This window comes from Oryzias latipes, chromosome 22, assembly GCF_053564925.1.
Source record: "Oryzias latipes strain Hd-rR chromosome 22, Olatipes_Hd-rR_3.1".
Taxonomy (NCBI): domain Eukaryota; kingdom Metazoa; phylum Chordata; class Actinopteri; order Beloniformes; family Adrianichthyidae; genus Oryzias; species Oryzias latipes.
In genome coordinates this window covers 9,158,653-9,177,252 of record NC_136258.1, presented here as the reverse complement: position 1 = coordinate 9,177,252, position 18,600 = coordinate 9,158,653, and the positions used below count along the sequence as shown (strand labels likewise).

The window sequence follows — 18,600 nt, the reverse complement described above, 5'->3', positions numbered from 1 at the left end:
TTTACCGGTATATTAAGGTGATAACCTGATATTCATTCATATTTTTTTTAGTCGGGGATCCTGCGACCGACTGGTCATAGTGAACATTTATACAATATGCAAGCGTAGGTAAGGGTAAAACAGGTGAGAATCAGGTGTCACATGGATTGTTTCATTTTTCAACCTCCCCGAAATCCTACGCACAGTCCACGGAACCCACTAGTGCTGGCCAAATGATAAGTGCGAGCTCCTTGCTGTGCAGCCCCACTGTTAGAGATCAGGGGCCTCATTTATAAACGTTGCGTACGCACAAAAGAAGGCGTACGCCACTCTCTACGCAATAGTTGAGATTTATAAAAAGCAAACTTGACGGGAAAATGTGCGGTCCTCCACGCAAGCTCTGACCCAGGCGTACGCACAAAAACGGGTGAAATGAGAAATGGCGACACCGTCGGCAGATGGAAGAAACACGTGAAAGTGACAGTGCGTGCCAAATCGTGCTGGCATGTGCTGTGCTACACAATGTGGCACAGCTTAAAAACGTGCCTCTACCCCCTGGCGCTGATTGCTGTGTTGGCCCCGACCCTGAACCCCATCCCCACGCATTTGAGCCATTTGCTGCTGCTGTGCGCCAGCGTTTGGAAGTGATGCGTCGCTTGTAAAGAAAAAGAGGTGTGGAAAATATTATTTATTTAAGAATTCCCTCATCGTGCAGTTTATTTCAGTCAGGGCGATCTTGATTTCGCCCAACTTTCAATTTTCGCCCAACTCCTTGGCCACCTCTCTGATTGAACTACTGACTTCCCTCTGCATTTCAAGGACTGCATCGGTGAGGACGCGCCCACTGCTGGAGGGTTGAGAGCCGCGTGCCGTGGAGACGCTGGGGCCAGACGGCTGCTCAGCTGCAGCATCGTAACCACTGGCCCCGCTGGAACACCCAGCAACTAAAATAAAAATTTTCTATATTAATAATCTGTAATTGTGTAGCCTGCATACATGTGACTCGACTGCATTCATTTGAATTATTTCTCTTACCTGTGTCACCCTGACCCTGGCGCGTCGGCGTCCCCTCCGTCTCAGTCAGGTGACTGAGGCGGAGGAGGACGCCGATAAGGGGGACTTAATAGGGATTCCCCAATAATAGCGGCCAGTTTCTCATCAAGAGGGGTCAGCTCCGGTCCCCCCCCCCCCCCCCCCCCCCCCCCCCCACGTAGCGGACACACTCTGCCGATGCAGCGCTAGACGTTTTTTTGCCTCGACTTTGATGTCCGATCATTTCTTTCATTTCTTTTTTATTTCGGCCACGTCCGAGGTTGTGAGGCTGCAGCATTTACGGCGTCTGCCACCGTTTGCCACTCACGTGCCATTTTGGCATTAGTAATGCCCACACTGTGCCCCAAACAACACTTTTCTCCTCTTTTCCACCTCGCCAACGATAACTTCTACTTCACATTGAGTGAAGTTACGTTTTTTTGATTTCCCCTCTGTGTTTGCCATGATTTTGCAAGCCATGAATATTAATTTGTGGGCGTTTCCCGGACTATTTATGGGCAACTATGGGCGTGTCATGTAGCCGCAAAAGCTGCGCTGCATTTAGAATCGGTTGTGATTTATAAAGGGAAAGATGCGTAGGATGTGCGTGCGCACGGTTTTATAAATCCGAATATTTCTGTGCGTACGCACGTCCTATGTTTCATCCGTACGCCACTTCTGACGCAAATCCTACGCAAAGTTTTATAAATGAGGCCCCAGGACATTTAACAGTTAGTTAGTTTGTGCTGGAATCCTACCGGCGTCTTATGGGCGCTACGTATCACATGCACACCCATGCGAGCAACATGCGGGACCAGGACTCGCACTTTAGTAACCACTAGAGTGCGGCGTAAGGGCATTGTAAAACATTCATCTTTTTCATCTTTTTCCGTTTATTCGCTTTCAGGGTCACAGGGCTGCCGGAGGCTATTCCAGCTACTTGTGGGCGAAGGCAGGGAGAACCCTGGACAGGTCGCCAGTCTGTCGCAGGGAAGAGTGTCCAATATCACACACCCACGCACTCTCACATACACACCTAGGGACAATTTAGATTAACCAATTAACCTATGAAGCATGTTTTTGGACGGTGGACCAATCAGCAGCTGTTTAATGACAGCTTTGTCACTCTAAGCTGAAACTTATGAGAGCAAAATCAGAGACAGGAAAAAAAATGAGATGACACACAACGCATGCAAAAAACATTTGTGTTGCAAGTGCAATAAAAGTTTTTGAAAAAAGAAATTTGATAGGAAATATTTAATATTTTCATTTGCAACTTAGAAGGTTTGTTTGTTTGGGGGCATAAATGTTACTCCATATTTTCTAGAGAGAGTTTGCTCCGTCAAAAAGACATTTGTCCTAAGAATCTTTTGCATTCTAATTAGAGTGCAACCTTTTACACAACCTTTTCACCAGAACTAAATTTAGGTTAAGTGACGGGATTTGCACATGATTGCACGCTTTAGCAGACAAAATACATTCACGCTTATACATCTCTGTATAAAATATGCAAGTGCCAACATTTCACTACTCATTCTAGTGGCTCCATGAGTCTGATGAGGTCACTAGAATGAGTGGTGAAACGTTTTCAAGAGGAAGATTTGACCGGGTGCCAAAACTCAATTTCAAGACGCCACCTGGTTAATTAAGAAACCTGGATTGATTTAAGTAGGGGTGCATTAATGTTGTAAATGAAGGCAAAAGTGTGACTTAGAGAAGGAATTCTCCAAAACTCCAGTTGTCTGACATGATGGAGAAAGCTGAGGATGGGTGTTCAAGATGGAAGAAAAGTTGGCATTTAGATTGGGAGCAGCATCGAGTTGTTTCATCACAGTGTGGATGGACAGAGGAACAGAGGAGTGATCCTGAGTTTGCTGAGAATGTTCTGAGGGGAAAGAGAATCTCAGATGGGGGGATGACTTCATGAAGCTGGAAGTTGAAGGTGTGATGTTGAATATTGTCAGTGGTTATGAACCCCAGGTAGGACAAGAGCTATAGGAGAAGGACAAATTCTAGAGGGGGAAGGAAGAGGAGATCCAGGTAGATTTATTGCAGACGCGTAAAAAGACAACTTGTAGGATTCAGAAGATCTGGGATGTTTTTGCAAACTTGCATTGAGAATTAAAAGCTTTAAAAAATCAGAAGTTAAAGTAATTTCAAAATGCTGTCCTAAAAGCAGTACAACAATTTAACACTGAAAGGCAGCATATGCCAGATAATGTATCTGTAGCTGTGTTTGCTGCCCCCGGCTGATGAAAAGATCTATTACTGCAATTCTGCCTCACGGCAATGATTCGTATAGAAGATCTGCCAGTGCTCTTTTTTGTTCAATCATTCCATGAATAACACAGAGGGACTACAAAGCTTTAAATAATGTAATTTTTTGAGAGGTCTTTCGAAAACCAAAAGTACAGTTAACTCACAAATGCTATATATAGTCAAATAAATGAAAGAGTTCACTAGCATTTCAGTAAACAGCTAATAAGTCACATTTACTTTAAAGAAAAACACCGAAAGTGAAAATATTTAGAGTCACAATGCTGGAAAACTTTGAAAAATATTACTTCATCAGGAGACTTTTGAAATGGTTTACAAGAGCTTGAAAATGTTCTTTTCTTCTAATCACTCTTCACTTAATTTCAAAAGCAGCATACTCTGCTCCATTGTTAACTACAGATGTTTGTTCTCCTGTTTCTCTTTTCTCTCCTCTCTGTCTGCTGGATCATGGATCATGGATCGATTCGTCACCACACAGCTCCGTGGTGCTTTCTCATTATTTCAGCTAGGAAGGACAGAGGCGGGAGGCAGAGAGAGGCTGATCGTCAAAGCAGAAGGGAAGCATGGAGGAATACTGAGAGAAAAAACCTGAGGATTAAAAGGGCAAACTGAGAGAGACACTGATGAAAAAAGGAGGACAAGACTAGCTAAACTATTTATCTTGTTACTATGGTATCAAATTTAAAACACATTTATTATATAAATATATAATATATAATTACTTTTAATTTTTGATGGAGTCCAAAGAACGTGTCAAACAGCCACTACAGGGATAAAAATTGGTCATACGTGAACATACGTGGAAAAAGGAAGAAAAGTTGGGGTCTTTATGTGAAATTTTGACAGATGTATCACGAATGAAAATAAAACCATGGAAGAAGTAGGACTGTTTGTGGTTCCTAGGATTTGTAAAAGTACAGTTGGAGGTAGAGCCTTTAGCCACGAAGCTCCTGTTTTTTGGAATAAACTCCCAGCTCATGTGAGAGAGGCCGACACAGTTTCTACATTCAAAGTTAGACTGAAAACATTCCTCTTTGGACAGGCTTTTTGTCAGACTAGCAAGTAATCAAAGATCATTTAACTTAATGTTAATGTGTTTAAATTAAACTTAATAACAATTTGTTGTTAGTAGGCTGCTAGAAGTTTAAAGCTGGGGTAACTATGGTGCACTGGGGTTCTGTCCTCTTTTCTAGTCTCATCTACTTCTACTCTCCTTCTCTCCTCTATTCTTGATCATTGTTTATCATTTAGTTCTCCATGCCTCTTGGGCTTTATAAATAAAGCTGAGCCCTGCGACAGACTGGTGAACAGTCCAGGTTGTACCCTGCCTTCGCCCACAAGTGGCCAGGATGGGCTCTGGCAGCCCCGTCACCCCAAAAGGGATAAACCGGTAGAAAATTAATGAATGAATGAATAAAGTTGATTTGAATTGTCTGGCCACTCTACCATACAAGCTGAATGGTGGATTGCTGCAGAGATGGTTTTCCTTCTGGAAGGTTCAGCCCTCTCCACAGAGGAACACCGGAGCTCTGCCAGTATCCATTGGGTTACTTGCCGTGACTTGGTCACCTTCCTGAATAAGGCCCTGGTTCGCCGATTATTCAGCTAAGATGGCCGGCCAGCTCTCAGAAGAACCCTGGTGGTTCCAAACATCTTCCACTTACAGATGATGGAGGTCACTGTGCTCACTGGAACCTTCAAAGCAACAGAAACCTTTGTCTCAGAGGTCTACAGACAATTCCTTTGTCTTCATGCTTGGCCTGTGCTTTCACATAGTCTGTTAACCCTAGGAGCTTATGTAGACAGGTGTGTGGCATTTCCAAATCATGTTTAATCAACTAAATTTTCCACACATGGACTCCACTAAAGCTGCTGAAAAATGTCAATGATGATCAGAGGAAACAGAGCTCAATTTAGAGCTTCACAGCAAAGGCTGGGAATACCTTTGTATGTGTGATTACTCCGGGATTTTATTTTAAATAAATTTGTAATAGTTTCCCCCAAAAAAAAAACCTTTTTCACATTTTCTTCATGGGGAGTTGTGTATATAATGGTGAGGACATAAATGAACTGTTTCCACTTTGGAATAAGGCTGCAACATGAAAAAATGTGGAAGAAGTGAAGGGCTTTGAATACTTTCTAGAGGCACTGTAACTGTAGGCTGCTTTGTTTCTCTGTCCCTGAGTGGAGAGGTGGCATCTTTACAGTGTTCCCTGCTTGATGACAGCATGATCTTCGACTGTTCTTAAAAATAATACATTAGAAAACACAGAAAATTACTAAATATAAATATATTTTATTTAGCCTAAAAGTGACTTATATCTTTAGACAAGGTTGCTATAAAACTAACATAGTCTGTGATGCTCTGTTAACACTGGGATCAATAGAAAGACTGAACTAAGTGCTTGAGCTCCGTGCATCCCAGTTTCCCAGCCTTATTAGGATACTAACCAAATTAGGGGCCCTAACAAGGCAGTGCACCCAACACAAGGGGACGCATTCATTAGGGGAGAAAGCAACACTAATGCAGAGTTATCTGTCAAATCGGAGAGCATTCATCCTAACTCTGAAATGTGGTCTTTGTGGGCTGAATTTCTGTCAAAGCAGGACACACCAATGGGGTGTTCTGAGAGCATTCTCAGGTGTTCCACTTAATTCCACCAGTAAGTCTAATCAATGTACACGACCTACCACCACACCAAAGACACACACATCTACATGCATGCGCACACACACACACCAACACGCACACAGGAGTCCTATAATCCTACACTCATTGTAGGTGTGTAGAGAACCTAGAGAAAGTTAAAGCTTGGATGAACCTAAATTTCCTCTGCTTAAATGAAAGTAAAACCAAGGTCCTTCTTTTTGGGAAAACAGACCTCCTGACAGGTTGCAGCAGTGCCATTGGGTCATTAGACTCTAACCGGTCTTTTATTAGGAATCTTGGGGTTACTTTAGATTGTAGTTTTAAATTTGACAAACAGGTTAGTGCAGAAGTCCAGTCCAGCTTTTATCATCTTCGATTAATCAGTAAAGTGAAGCCATATCTCCCCCATGACACCCTGGAAAGGGTTGCATTCATCTTCTCCAGACTGGACTACTGTAACTCCCTTTATTCCGGGATGGACCAGTCTCTCCTCCACTGTCTTCAGCTGGTCCAGAATTCAGCTGCCCGACTACTAATGGGGACCAGACGGCGTGATCACATCACACCAATGCTGCGCACTCTGCACTGGCTGCCTGTTTCTTTTAGAATTGATTTTAAAATCTCACTCTTGGTTTTTAAATGTTTACATGGTCTGGCACCTCCTTATCTTTCAGAGCCCCTGCAGAGCCATTGTCCTCGTAGAGCTCTGCGATCTGTAGACTAGATGCTCTTAGTGGTTCCAAGGACTCGACCTGTGACCAAGGGGGACAGAGCGTTTTCAGTGGCTGCTCCTAAACTCTGGAATCGTCTCCCCCTGTGAGTGAGGTCTGCCAGATCCTTAAATGATTTTAAATCTCTGCTAAAAACTCCTCTTTTTACATTAGCTTTTAACACCAGAGAGAATTAAGCAGTTTTTTTTTTTAGTGTTTTCCTTTATTGATGATTTTATTGTTTTTGTTTTACTGTGCTTCTTTGAATTTTACCTATGGTTTTAGTGTATTTTTACTTGTGCAGCACTTTGGATGTCTGGCAGATGTTAAAGTGCTATATAAATAAAGATTGATTGATAGATTGATTAAATCAATGGTTCTACCCATGGCTCTTTCAGGCATATTGTAAGTAGGCGGAGAGGACCAGGTGCCATTGGACTGCTGACTGGGCCCAGTTCCCATCTCTATTTCTGACGGGAGTCGTCTGACTGTGGGAGGGGGCCGTCGTCGCTGCCGCCGGCTTTCTCGGCATCCCGGCTTGGTTCTGGTGGTGGTCTTTGACACACGTCAACTCGTCTCAGCTCCGGAGGTGGTCCCCGACTCAGCCTATCCTGTCTTAGTTCCGGAGGTGGTCTCCTATGTACCCCATCTCGTCTCGGTTCCGGTGGTGGTCTCGGACGTACTCTTTCTAGTCTCAGTCCAGGTGGTGGTCCCTGACGCACCCCATCTCTTCTCGGTTCCGGTGGTGGTCTCCGACGCACCCCATCTCTTTTCAGTTCCGTAGGTGGTTTCGGACGTACCCCATGTCGTCTCGCTTCCGGTGGTGGTCCCCGACACACCCCATCTCTTCTCGGTTCCGGTGGTGGTCCCCGACGCACCCCATCTCTTCTCAGTTCCGTAGGTGGTCTCGGACGTACCCCATCTCGTCTCGCTTGCGGTGGTGGTCCCCGACGCACCCCATCTCTTCTTGGTCCCGGTGGTGGTCCCCGACGCACCCCATCTCTTCTCAGTTCCGGAGGTGGTCTCGGACGTACCCCATCTTGTCTCGGTTTCCGGTGATTGTCCCCGACGCACCCCATCTTGTCTCGGTTCTGGTGGTGGTCCCCGACACACCCCATCTTTTCTCAGTTCCGGAGGCGGTCTCCGACGCACACCATGTTGACCTGCCAGTTCCAGACTCCTGTTCCAACCCGCCAGCCGACTGCTATGTAACGGTTTACGTTTCTTTGCTTTTGTGTTTTGTTATCTTTTTGTTCCGTCATGTTTTGAGTTTCAGTTTCCTGTTTTTTTTTTATAAAGGTTTCCTGTTTTGTTGTTGGATCGAGTTTTACTTTGGTCCCTTACTGCCTTCATTGTTGTCACCTGTGTCTCGTTTGTTTGTCTGTATGTATTTAAGTCCTGTCCTTCCCTTCCTCCTGTGCTGGTCCATAGTCTGATTTAGTCTGTTGTAGTCTGATGTTATTCTTATGTCTCTCGAGTTTCTAGTTTCTAGTTTGTCTTGCCTGCTCAGCAGTGGTTTTTGGTTTTTAGTGTTTGATTATTAAAGTTCTTGTTCACCTGGAACCTCCTGCCTCCTCCTCTCTGCACCTGGGTACTCCCTAAACCCCCTGCCATGACAGGAGGTAAAGAGGGTATAGTTTAAACCAGGGGTGCTCAGGACATGTGGGTGGATCGCGGGCCATGAAAAGTAAATAAACAAAAAAGACACCACATACAGAGGGACCCTGCCATACAAAGCATACATGGAGCGCCACAATCAAGTGGCTGGAATAATATACAGGAACATGTGTGCAGAATATGGACTGGAAACCTCAAGGTCAAAATGGGAAACACCTCCGAAGGTGGTAGACAATGAGAGGGCAAAGATCCTGTGGGACTTCCAGATCCAGACTGATAGGATGGTGATGGAGAACCAACCAGACATTGTAGTGGTGGACAAAGAACAGAGGAAAGCCGTTGTGGTGGATGTGGCAGTGCCAAGCGATGGGAACATAGGGAAGAAGGAACATGAGAAACTGGAGAAATACCAGGGCCTCAGAGAAGAACTGGAGAAAGCCTGGAAAGTGAAGGTGACAGTGGTGCCTGTGGTAATTGGAGTACTCGGGGCAGTAACCTCCGAGCTGGAGGAGAAATCCGCCGAGGAGGGTGAGGGTTATGATTTTTAAGCTTCAGTGTGACAGTGTGCACGTGCACACTACTTCCTATGTGGAGATTTAAGCACGCTGCCGAAGTGTATCATGTGTTAATTAGACGGACCAGATCCTCCCCAGCCAGACCAGGAGAGAGGGGTGAAAGGACCCATGCAGCCCGAGCGAGGAGGATCGCTCACCCTTCCACCAGGTGCAGAGAAGGCGCCCTCCAGCACCGTGGAGCACAGGTAACTCTGTTGTCAGGGCCCCAAGGTCACAAAGCAGGTGTGCTCAGCCATATCGGACTGCAGCCATTTGGGCCATCGGGCGCTGTACACAGAGCCATGGGCCAAAGGTGGAACCAGGACCCAGAGCACCCAGGAGCCACCCACCACCCAGCAAGAGTCTCGTCACCACAGGCCAGAACAGGCCTGATTTGTCTGCACCGTTCAGGTCCAAGTACTGTCCATAGCCTGGCACGGTTGCACACGTGGAAAAGGGCTTGTTCCATGACAACATTAGTTTGGATACAAAGTCTGGATGCATTTGGAAAATGTTTTTTCAAAGCTGTCAGTTTGGGTTGGAGGAAAAATCCAGCGAACCAGTGGAAGAATCATCAGAAGAACACCTGTTCCACATCCTCGTCACAAATTTTAACTTTTGAAGTTCACAAATGAACACAGAAACAAGACTGGTTCATTTTAGAAACAAGTTCTGTTGAGCGACGAGGTTCAAATGGAACTTTATGGCCAGAAGGAGCAAAGGTACATTTGGAGAAAAAAGGACCCAGAGTTAAATGAAAAGATCCTCAGTCCAACTGTTAAGCGTGAGGGTGGAGCAATCATGCTCTGGGGTTGGAGTGCAGCCAGCGGAACAGGAGACATTTCACGAGTAGAAGGAAGACTAGATTCACCCAAATTTCAGCCCTAACATGCTGGCATCTGTGAAAAGTCCAAAAATAAAGAGAGGGCAGGACAAGGCACTGACTCTGCAGGGGGCCCATACCTTTACAATGCCATTATTTTGTTTTCTACTAAGCCCGTGTCCTGAAATTTAAATTAATAAAATATATCTTGTTCCCACAAATTAATATCTTGTTCGCACAAAATAATATTTCATTAATTCGTCAGACCAAATAATTGTTCACGTCATAAGTCATTCATAAACACGGATATGCTCTCCATCCGGCCGCAAAAGCCGCTTTCAGTGGTAACTTCAGTGTCTCTGTGACCCACATTCGTTCAAGAAAGGAAAAAGAAAAACAAGAATGATCAATTTATTATTGTCTCAATCAACATTAAAAAAAATATCATACGATTTAGGATGCCCAAGCTTGCTGCTTCACCGCACCGCAGCGATTCTCTGGACGTAGCTCCTAGCTCCGCCGCAGAACTCTTTAGCTTGTCATGCCGGCATTCGGGCACCTGGCTGGCCGTCTACCGGGATATTGTAGTTTAGGGTCAAATAGGAATAATAATATTCAGGACTCGTCTTTTATTAAAATACTCTTTAGCTGTCACCTTACATCCAAAGGCTAGTAGGCTACATGCTACCTAGCCCATTATTAACCTGTCACGTCATGGCATTCATAAACCTGGATGTGAGCAATAGTTGGATTTACAGCAGATACCTTCACATTTCTGTCTGTGTGTGTCTCTTTACATTGCATTGAAGATACGGAGGATGTTTAGAAATCATATTTATTTATTTTAAAAAGCTCTACAAAAGCATCATACTCGTTAGCAGTCACTTCACATCCGAAGGCTAGAAGGCTACATGCTACGGGTCCCATCCTGCATCACGTTTTCCCCATGATACATCTCGACCAATCACTGTGTCCTTATAACTGTGGTGTAACAACAAGACAAATGATTGGCTGGCTGTGATGCATGATGGGATAAGTAGCATGTAGCCAACTAGCTTCTGATGTAAAGTGACTGATAACGAGTATAAAGGCTTTTGTAGAGCTTTTTAAAATAAATAAATCTGATCTCTAAACATCTTCCGTGTTTTCAATGCAATGTAATGCAACTTAATTATTACGAGGGAACGAAATAGTATTTCGTGGGAACGGAATATTATTTGGTGCGAACAAGATATTAATTTGTGGGAACGAGATATATATAAATTTTTTTTTAATGTCAGGACCCAGGCTCCGTAGTTTTCTGATAATTTGAAAGGAAAAAAAGTGAATTTGACATGTTAGGAATCTGTAATCTGATGTCTTTCCTTGGCTTCTTTATGCACAGTGACAGAATGTTTTACCAAGGGTGTTAACATTTTTTATCCCCACTGATATTTAAGTATCTACAAACTAAATTGGCAAACAAGCCTTATTGTACTAAAAAGAGCAAAAGTTGGTTTTGGACAACAAATCCCGCTACATGTTGTACTGTCTACTAGTCTTACCATAGTAACTAAATCATCATTATATTCATTTAAAGAAACGAAAAGAGAAAAGAGACCCATACGCAAAGATGAATACAATCATAAAAACATTGTTCCTGGCATCAGAGGTAATTTAACTAGCAGGTTTTATGTACTGTAAAGGCAAAAAATAATGTATCACCTAACAAAAATGTAGTTATTAATACTTAAAAGACAGTGCATGTATAATTTAAAATAACATTATGATACACTAAGCATGCATAGAAAGAAACATTTTCTGTGTAATATAAAAATAAAATCTTTTCAGATTCTGCATATTATCAGGTGTGACTGATGACTTCTGTCTTCCATACAAATCAAACTTTCACTATCAGTCAGAGACAAACAGAGTAACATTAAAGGAACTGCAACTTTTATTCATTCAGTTGTTGCGTGAAAGTGTGTATTAATGTAACAGAACAGTGGAAACAACTTCTCTCACAGGATGAGCTTTTGATAAGACCGAAATGATACGGTCTTTATCAAATAATGAGTTGGCTTTAGTGCGATATGGGCTGAGTGCTTGCATGCACCCTGTGGTTCACAGCTTGTGTGTCTCTTACTGTGGCCTTTGTGGGGCTTTCCTGCAGGTCCCAGAGCAGTGCTTGGTTATCAGCCAATGAAATCACACGCTTGCCATCACCCATGGGCTCCCACAGCACGCTGTACATATACAAAGACACACAGCAAATACACAAGAGCAACAAAAACTGAGGTTAGTTCAGATACTAGAGCATTACCAACATAATGTGATGCCAAATCCCACAGGATTGTTAGACATAATTTTTACATAAAAACCATTTCCAGGGGCAGTGCTCATATTTAAAATTCATTAAAACATTCATTTAAAAATGACAAAATGTCAAACATTAGTAATGTTCAAGAGAGACTTTGACATGTTCAATTGGTAGAAAACAAAACTGAATCCAATGATTGCTGTTTTAATCTTCAGAGGTGCCACTTCTTCCAGCACCTCCAGGTTAATCCCTATATTGGTACCCAGGCCAGCCAAGAGCTGCATCTCTCAAGCATGTCCTGGGTCATCCCCCGGGGGGACATGTCCAGAACACCTTTCCATGAAGGGGTTCAGGAGGCATCTGGACCAGTTTCCTAAGTCTCATAAGCAAGCTGATCTCGATGTGGAAACAGCGAACACTCTCCAGGTGACCACGATTCTCACCCTACTGCTAAGGGAGCACCCAACCAGCCTACGAAGACAACCCACTTCAGCTGCTTGTATCCATAACCTTGTTCTTTTGGTCAGGACCCACAACTCATGACCACAGGTGAATGTTGGAAAAAAGACCAACCAATAAAGTGAGAGCTTTAGATCAGTACAAAAATCAGTACAATGAGCCATGACTGTGGACGCCGCACCAATCCACCTGTCAATATCATGCTCCGGTCCTCCGTCACACTGGAACAAGACTTCAAGATATGTGAACTCCTCCAGCGAGCAGGAGCTCTCCACCCAGTCAGAGAGGACAAACTACCTTTTCTGGGTCAAGAACCCATAAAGCATGACCTCAAATTTTGTGACTTTGCCATGCTAAACCTTGTTCCATCAACTTCACCCCCCAGCGCACGCTGGGTGTTCTGGCTCAATTAATACTCCAATAGTCTAAAAAGTTGCTTTTTAGGTAAATTGATTTCTCGAAATTTTCTTTATGTGTGTGAGTGAGTGAGTGTGAGGCCCTGGAACAGACAGTTGACCTGTTAAAGACACACCCCAACGAAAATGATGTTTTTGCTGTTTTTGACGAGGGACATATATGAAAGAAAAATAAGATTAAAACTGCATTTCTGAGTATTTCTTTATTCAGGTTGTTTTGAATCAGGAGCAGAAAATGCTGTTTAAAAAAGCTTGTAGCTTTTGCATAAAGACTACAAACAGAGGTCCAAAGTCTTCCTGCTCTGCTCCATTCTGATCATCCATCTGGAGACAGATAGATCCATGTGTCAGGATGAGCGTGTGGACACAAACGCAGGACAGCAGCAGGTTATAGTTGAATGAATGACAGATTTTATCGTGGGACAACTGGAACTCGTAATACTTGTAAGCAAAGCATACAGAACGATCCAGTGACAAAGACAGGGGAGACACTGGCTATATACAAAAAAACGGTGTGATTAACAACAGGTGCCATCAGGGAGGGCAGGTGAAAACAATGAGGAAGATGAGAGAACGTAAAGACAGCGGAAAGGTACAACAGCACGAGAACAGGAAACAACAAAATAAAGCATAACAAAACCCGGAGAAGGAAAACAACAGCCTAACAAAAAACCGCCCTGACCCCAGTACCTCACACCATGAACGTCTTTGTTTTCCTGGTCTGAGCTGGAATCAGGACCTAAACAGGACGGCTGGATAGATCTGATATTGCTGCCATTTCTATTGCATCACTAATGTTAGGTTGGGAGTGTGAGGTAGTGGGGGAGAGAGTGTAAACAAAGGGATGATGGGTAATGAAGGTGTGCTCACTCTGTGCCAACGGTTGTAACTACTGCCACTCTGCAGAAAATATGTTTTTAGAAAACGACACAATCCGTTTTATAAATATATTGATCTCAACTGACTATATTTTATTTCGTTCCATTGATTTGTGAGAGAAATTCTGAGCCCGTAATTGCAGAACAGAATTGCCTTCATCATCATGAACCTCAAAGCTGCTACAAGCTGACAATTCAAAGTCAATGCAACCCTTTTTTTTCTTCAGTCACCTTTGAATGTTATTAAGTCATTATTGTCAATATTAAGTCATAATGTTCAAAATAACAATTTTCTGGGGGAAAAATTAGTATGTTTTCTTAATTTCAAACATCTATGTTACTTAGTCAACACGAAGCTGCAACAATACCAGTCGTTTGTTTTTGATGTCTCGTCACTTTATGATGAGACGTATAAACCTCTGACTGTCTTTGCTGTACCCAGGTGCACTGGTCATTCTATAATTCATGTAGACTGAGCAGATCTGACACTTCTTCTCTTCGGCTGCCACTATCTAACCCTGTAGCTGAGGCTTGAAGAGGGGAAAAGGGTAGCCCTTCTAGTTGACTCATCACCTTCTGTGACAACAGCATGACATAGTTGTCTTACTTGATGCACACAAGTTTTCATCAGAAAAATGGGATAATAGTGAGACATACCATGTTCTAATGCTTAAATTATATTTTCTTTACTTTTTCTTTTACCTTTAATCATCATTTCTAAGAATCAAAGTGTCCAATCATAACATTTTCATACAATCTGAACCTTTCATGTTGTGATACTAAAACTACAACTTTGTCAAATGTGTAATAAGTAAGTTAAAATAATAATTTACTGTATCAATACCAGATTTTTAATGACATAGAAGAAAGGATTTAAAGAGAAAACTTAGATCACAAAGACTTAACAGGATATTTTTCCTACCAACTTTGGCACTGAACAGCTTAGTAAAGATTATTGACGCAATGGTAAAAATGTTTAACTTTTCTTTTACATTAAGAGAATGGCATGGACTGATCAAATAATTTTCCTTCTCATCTGCTTTTGTTTACTTTCTGTAGCGAACCAAAGGCTGAATTGGATCAAACCACCCAGATAATCCTGCCTTTCAAACAGCTGTTTCCTTGCTGTTTCAAACAACAGCTGACCAAGAAATATTAGAGATGCACAGTTGAATGTCACATTTTAAATTGCTTTTCTATCTTATTAGGCACTTTAAGTTATGCACATCTGACCTTAAGCTCTGCAATGAGCTGGATACTGGTACCATATGTAAATACTGTCAGAAAGAACTGCAAAAGTTTTAGAGACCTATAAATCTACATCATGGGCAAGGACAAACTCTTCTCTCTATCCTTGTCTTTTGCAGCAGACAGGCTTTGCTTTGCATCCATATGTTTATTCCAGTTCATTCTATAGACAAACTCAACAGGATAATGTGTATGTCATATTTTTTAATATGATTTACAACCAAAACTAGATGGTTAAACACGTTTTTAAATGTGTCAAGAGATTTTTTGCTGCAGTTTGGTACTAATGGCCACAGAATTCTGTCTTGTAATTACCAGCAGTGAGGAAATAACGGTGTGCCACACGAAGATAATTAAAAATGTAAAGATCCAGCAGGCTATGTAAATTACATTGTGGAAATGCATTTAACAGCTATGCAAGTTTCAATAAAAATCTGATTCAAGGTCCACACAGTAAATGTCTGTTTTCATTCAGAAAGATATTGGGTCAATGGCAGAGAGGTACTGCCCTGCTTTCTTTCTCAGGAAACCTTGCCCGAATTGCTATTGGTTATCTGGATCATGTGGGTTTTGTTCATCTAAATCCTGAATCACCTGAAAACAAAAATTAACAAAACATAAACAACATTGTCCCTCATCCAGTTCTTCTCTCTGCAAAAATGAACCCTACAAGTATTCCTAAAGTAGACGGGGAGTAAGTGTGTACGCGTTGTAAAAAAAATGGTAAAGATTGGCAGAGGACCAAAGCCATTTATCCCAGAAGGCCAATGGTGCATAGCCTGTGCCACAGGCACAACACACAAATGTGCTCACACATCCATTCTGTATGTGCACATGCACAGTGTGGTGCCCTTGTGAGGGTTACAGCTCTCTGGGGTACTGAGATACTGGCGTCTAAACTCATTCATCTTTACTCAGCAGCCTTGCTTTACCTGACCTCTTAGTTACACACTCAAAACTCACACAGACACACACAGAGTTGTCTTTCGGGGAGACTAATTGGTGTAAGATAGCTTCCTTTCACCTTGTTGTAGTCAGTTCCTTTATACTTTAGCCTATCTACTACACATTACATTATAGGCAATTTGGAGAACAACGTGATGAGGCTCCTGAAGCATCAGAAATACACAACAGTTTTTGTCTATTTCTCTGTTTTTCAACACTTCTTACTTCACACTGAACTGACTTGTGTATCTAAAAATAACAGCCATCATAAGGCACACAATGAACAGCAGAGTGAAAGGGGAATGATCATTGATTTTTCCTGTCAGAAGGCAGGGGGTTATGGCCAAAGCTCTGACTGTAAGACAGAGGAATCTGAGATGTAGAGATGTCATCGGCCAGATGCAGGAAAAAGAAAGAAAGAAAAGTCCACCCACAAAGAGAAACAATCTAAAGATGAACATTTTAAAGGATTATAATTGTTTAGACTGTGTACGTTACATACATTTCTACATGTCTGCACTATGGGATCTGGACCAAACGAAAAAGAATACATGGAAAGGTGGGGGCTGTACATAGGTGACCAAACAGTTGTGTTACTGGAATGTACATGCATGTTGCTGAATGTAGAGGAGATGCAGCAGCCAGGAGTCCCCTACATAGAGCTCATGGCAGCCAGTAGGGCTGGGCAATATAGCGAAACAATGAAATCTAGATTTTTTACACCCAATACAATTTGAAGAAAGAAGAGAGTGGGATGTAAAGGTGGGAATAAGAAATAGAGCTCTCAATACTGCTGATGCAGCTTCTGGAAATTAGCCTATCCTGGAAGATCTAAGTAAATGTCACTGGAGAGCTCCCCCAGCCCCAGATGACGAGCCTATCACCACTTGGAAGTTCTGAGCATCCCCCCACCCCAACACCAGGAACGAACCAGGCCCCCGAGGGAGACCTGCTCCGCACTCCAGGCAACCACCCACCCACCCCACGGGAAGTCCAGTAGAGACTAAGGCAAGGGCCATTCCCCTCCGCCCAAGAGAAGGACGCCCAAGTAAAGTGAGGGTACTGGCGGGTGTGTAAATATGGGAAACAAGTTCTCCCACTGTAGGGAATTTTGAAAAGGGCAAGCGCCCAAGGGCAAGTACCAGAACCAGTACCACACGGTACCACAGCCCCAGGCTCAGATGTAATGCGATCTCCGGCTCTCCTCTCTCCACTCTGGCAGAGTAAAGAGAGAACTGCCAGGCCCAGGAAGCCAGCAACCAAGGGACACAACCACCGCCACTGAGGGACCGATTCCCCCACCAGGGTTGGGGTAGTGGACAGAGAATAACAGACCCCACATTCCTTGGGTAATATGTGTGTGTTTGAGTGCATATTGTTGTAAAGGAATGTGTGGAATAAAATGTGCAGTTAAAATTGTCATTTTTCAAATCCTTCCAACACTGCATGAAAGCAGCATTTCTCTAATTTTGTGTTTTTCCTTGAAGGACATCAACCCATCAATGCAATTGGGAATAAAAGAGAACAAAAGCCCCAGGTTTGAAATAAATACTTCTAAATGTTCTGTTTTAAAGTAAGTTTGAATCTAAATTAAAGCATGTTTTCGTCCAGAATCCATGGTATGGATTCCCAAAACACGCCACACATCTGCTCCTGGTCTGGCTCTTATGACCACCCCTGCTTTAACAGCACCGCTGTCTCCACATCAACAGTTTTTATGAAACTTTCTGTTGCAGCTGTAAGTCCTGCAGGTTTATCCTCTCGTGGATCCTGGTAAAAACCCTTACATGTGAATTAACAGGAGTGACGGGGGGTGCTTGTGTATCTTGAGGAACAAGCTCCTCTTTGCTAGTTGCCGCTTTCTGTCTGCTCGTTGCGGGAAATGGGCGTATGACCTTACTCTGAACAACGGAAGCCCAAGAAAGCTGAGCGCTTGGGAAATAAAACCAGATTTTCCAAAACGAAATCTTCCAAAACAACAAATTTGCAATAATCACTAAAATCGATTTTCTACCCAGCCCTAGCTGCCAAAGTATGGCGTATACTTATACTTATGGCGTATACTTATATAGCGCTTTCTACCTTCTTATGAAGGCCCAAAGCGTTTTACAGTCACAGTCCCATTCACCCATGCACACACACATTCACACACACATTCACACACTGGCGGCGGCTCCGCTGCCGAACACTGGCGCCAACCTCCCACCAGAGGCAAGGTGGGGTTCAGTGTCTTGCCCAAGGACACTTCGACACATGGGCGTGCAAGGCGGGAATCGAACCTGCAATCTTATGATCATGGGTCGACCGCCCTACCGCTGGACCTCCTGGATCCCAGTCTTTGCTTCCCCAGCAGAAGGAGCTTCAGCAGCACTGAAGAAATCCTCCAAACACTCAGCCAAACACACCTAGATTATCCCTCATCTGTCCGGCCTTCTCCTCCACCTAATTGAACTCCCCACTCATGTTTGGATCATGGAGCCTTTCCCTCCAATCATGCCCTCCTGAGTTTTACTGTCATTACATAATACCTGCAGTATCACTGGGTGCTAAAGTCCCCAGCTAGAGTACTTTCAGACATCTCACCTAGTGCACCACACCAGTCTGCCTCCTCTCATCACTAGCAGCTCCAGAGTAAAAAAGGGTTCTGACTATTTTCTCAACCTCTCACACAGGCTCAGGCTTTTTCCCGCTCCCTTAAAAGCTGAGTGGAGAG

At 43.3% G+C, this 18,600-nt stretch overlaps 1 protein-coding gene across 1 annotated transcript in view; it reads right to left on the bottom strand.

Moving 5' to 3' along the window:
• Positions 1 to 18,600, bottom strand: part of eipr1 (EARP complex and GARP complex interacting protein 1) — a 64,643-nt gene that overhangs the window by 33,184 nt on the left and 12,859 nt on the right. The window contains exon 5 of the mRNA XM_004082678.5: positions 11,768 to 11,867. Coding sequence (XP_004082726.1) covers positions 11,768 to 11,867 — 100 coding nt within the window. The remainder of the gene's footprint in view (positions 1 to 11,767; positions 11,868 to 18,600) is intronic.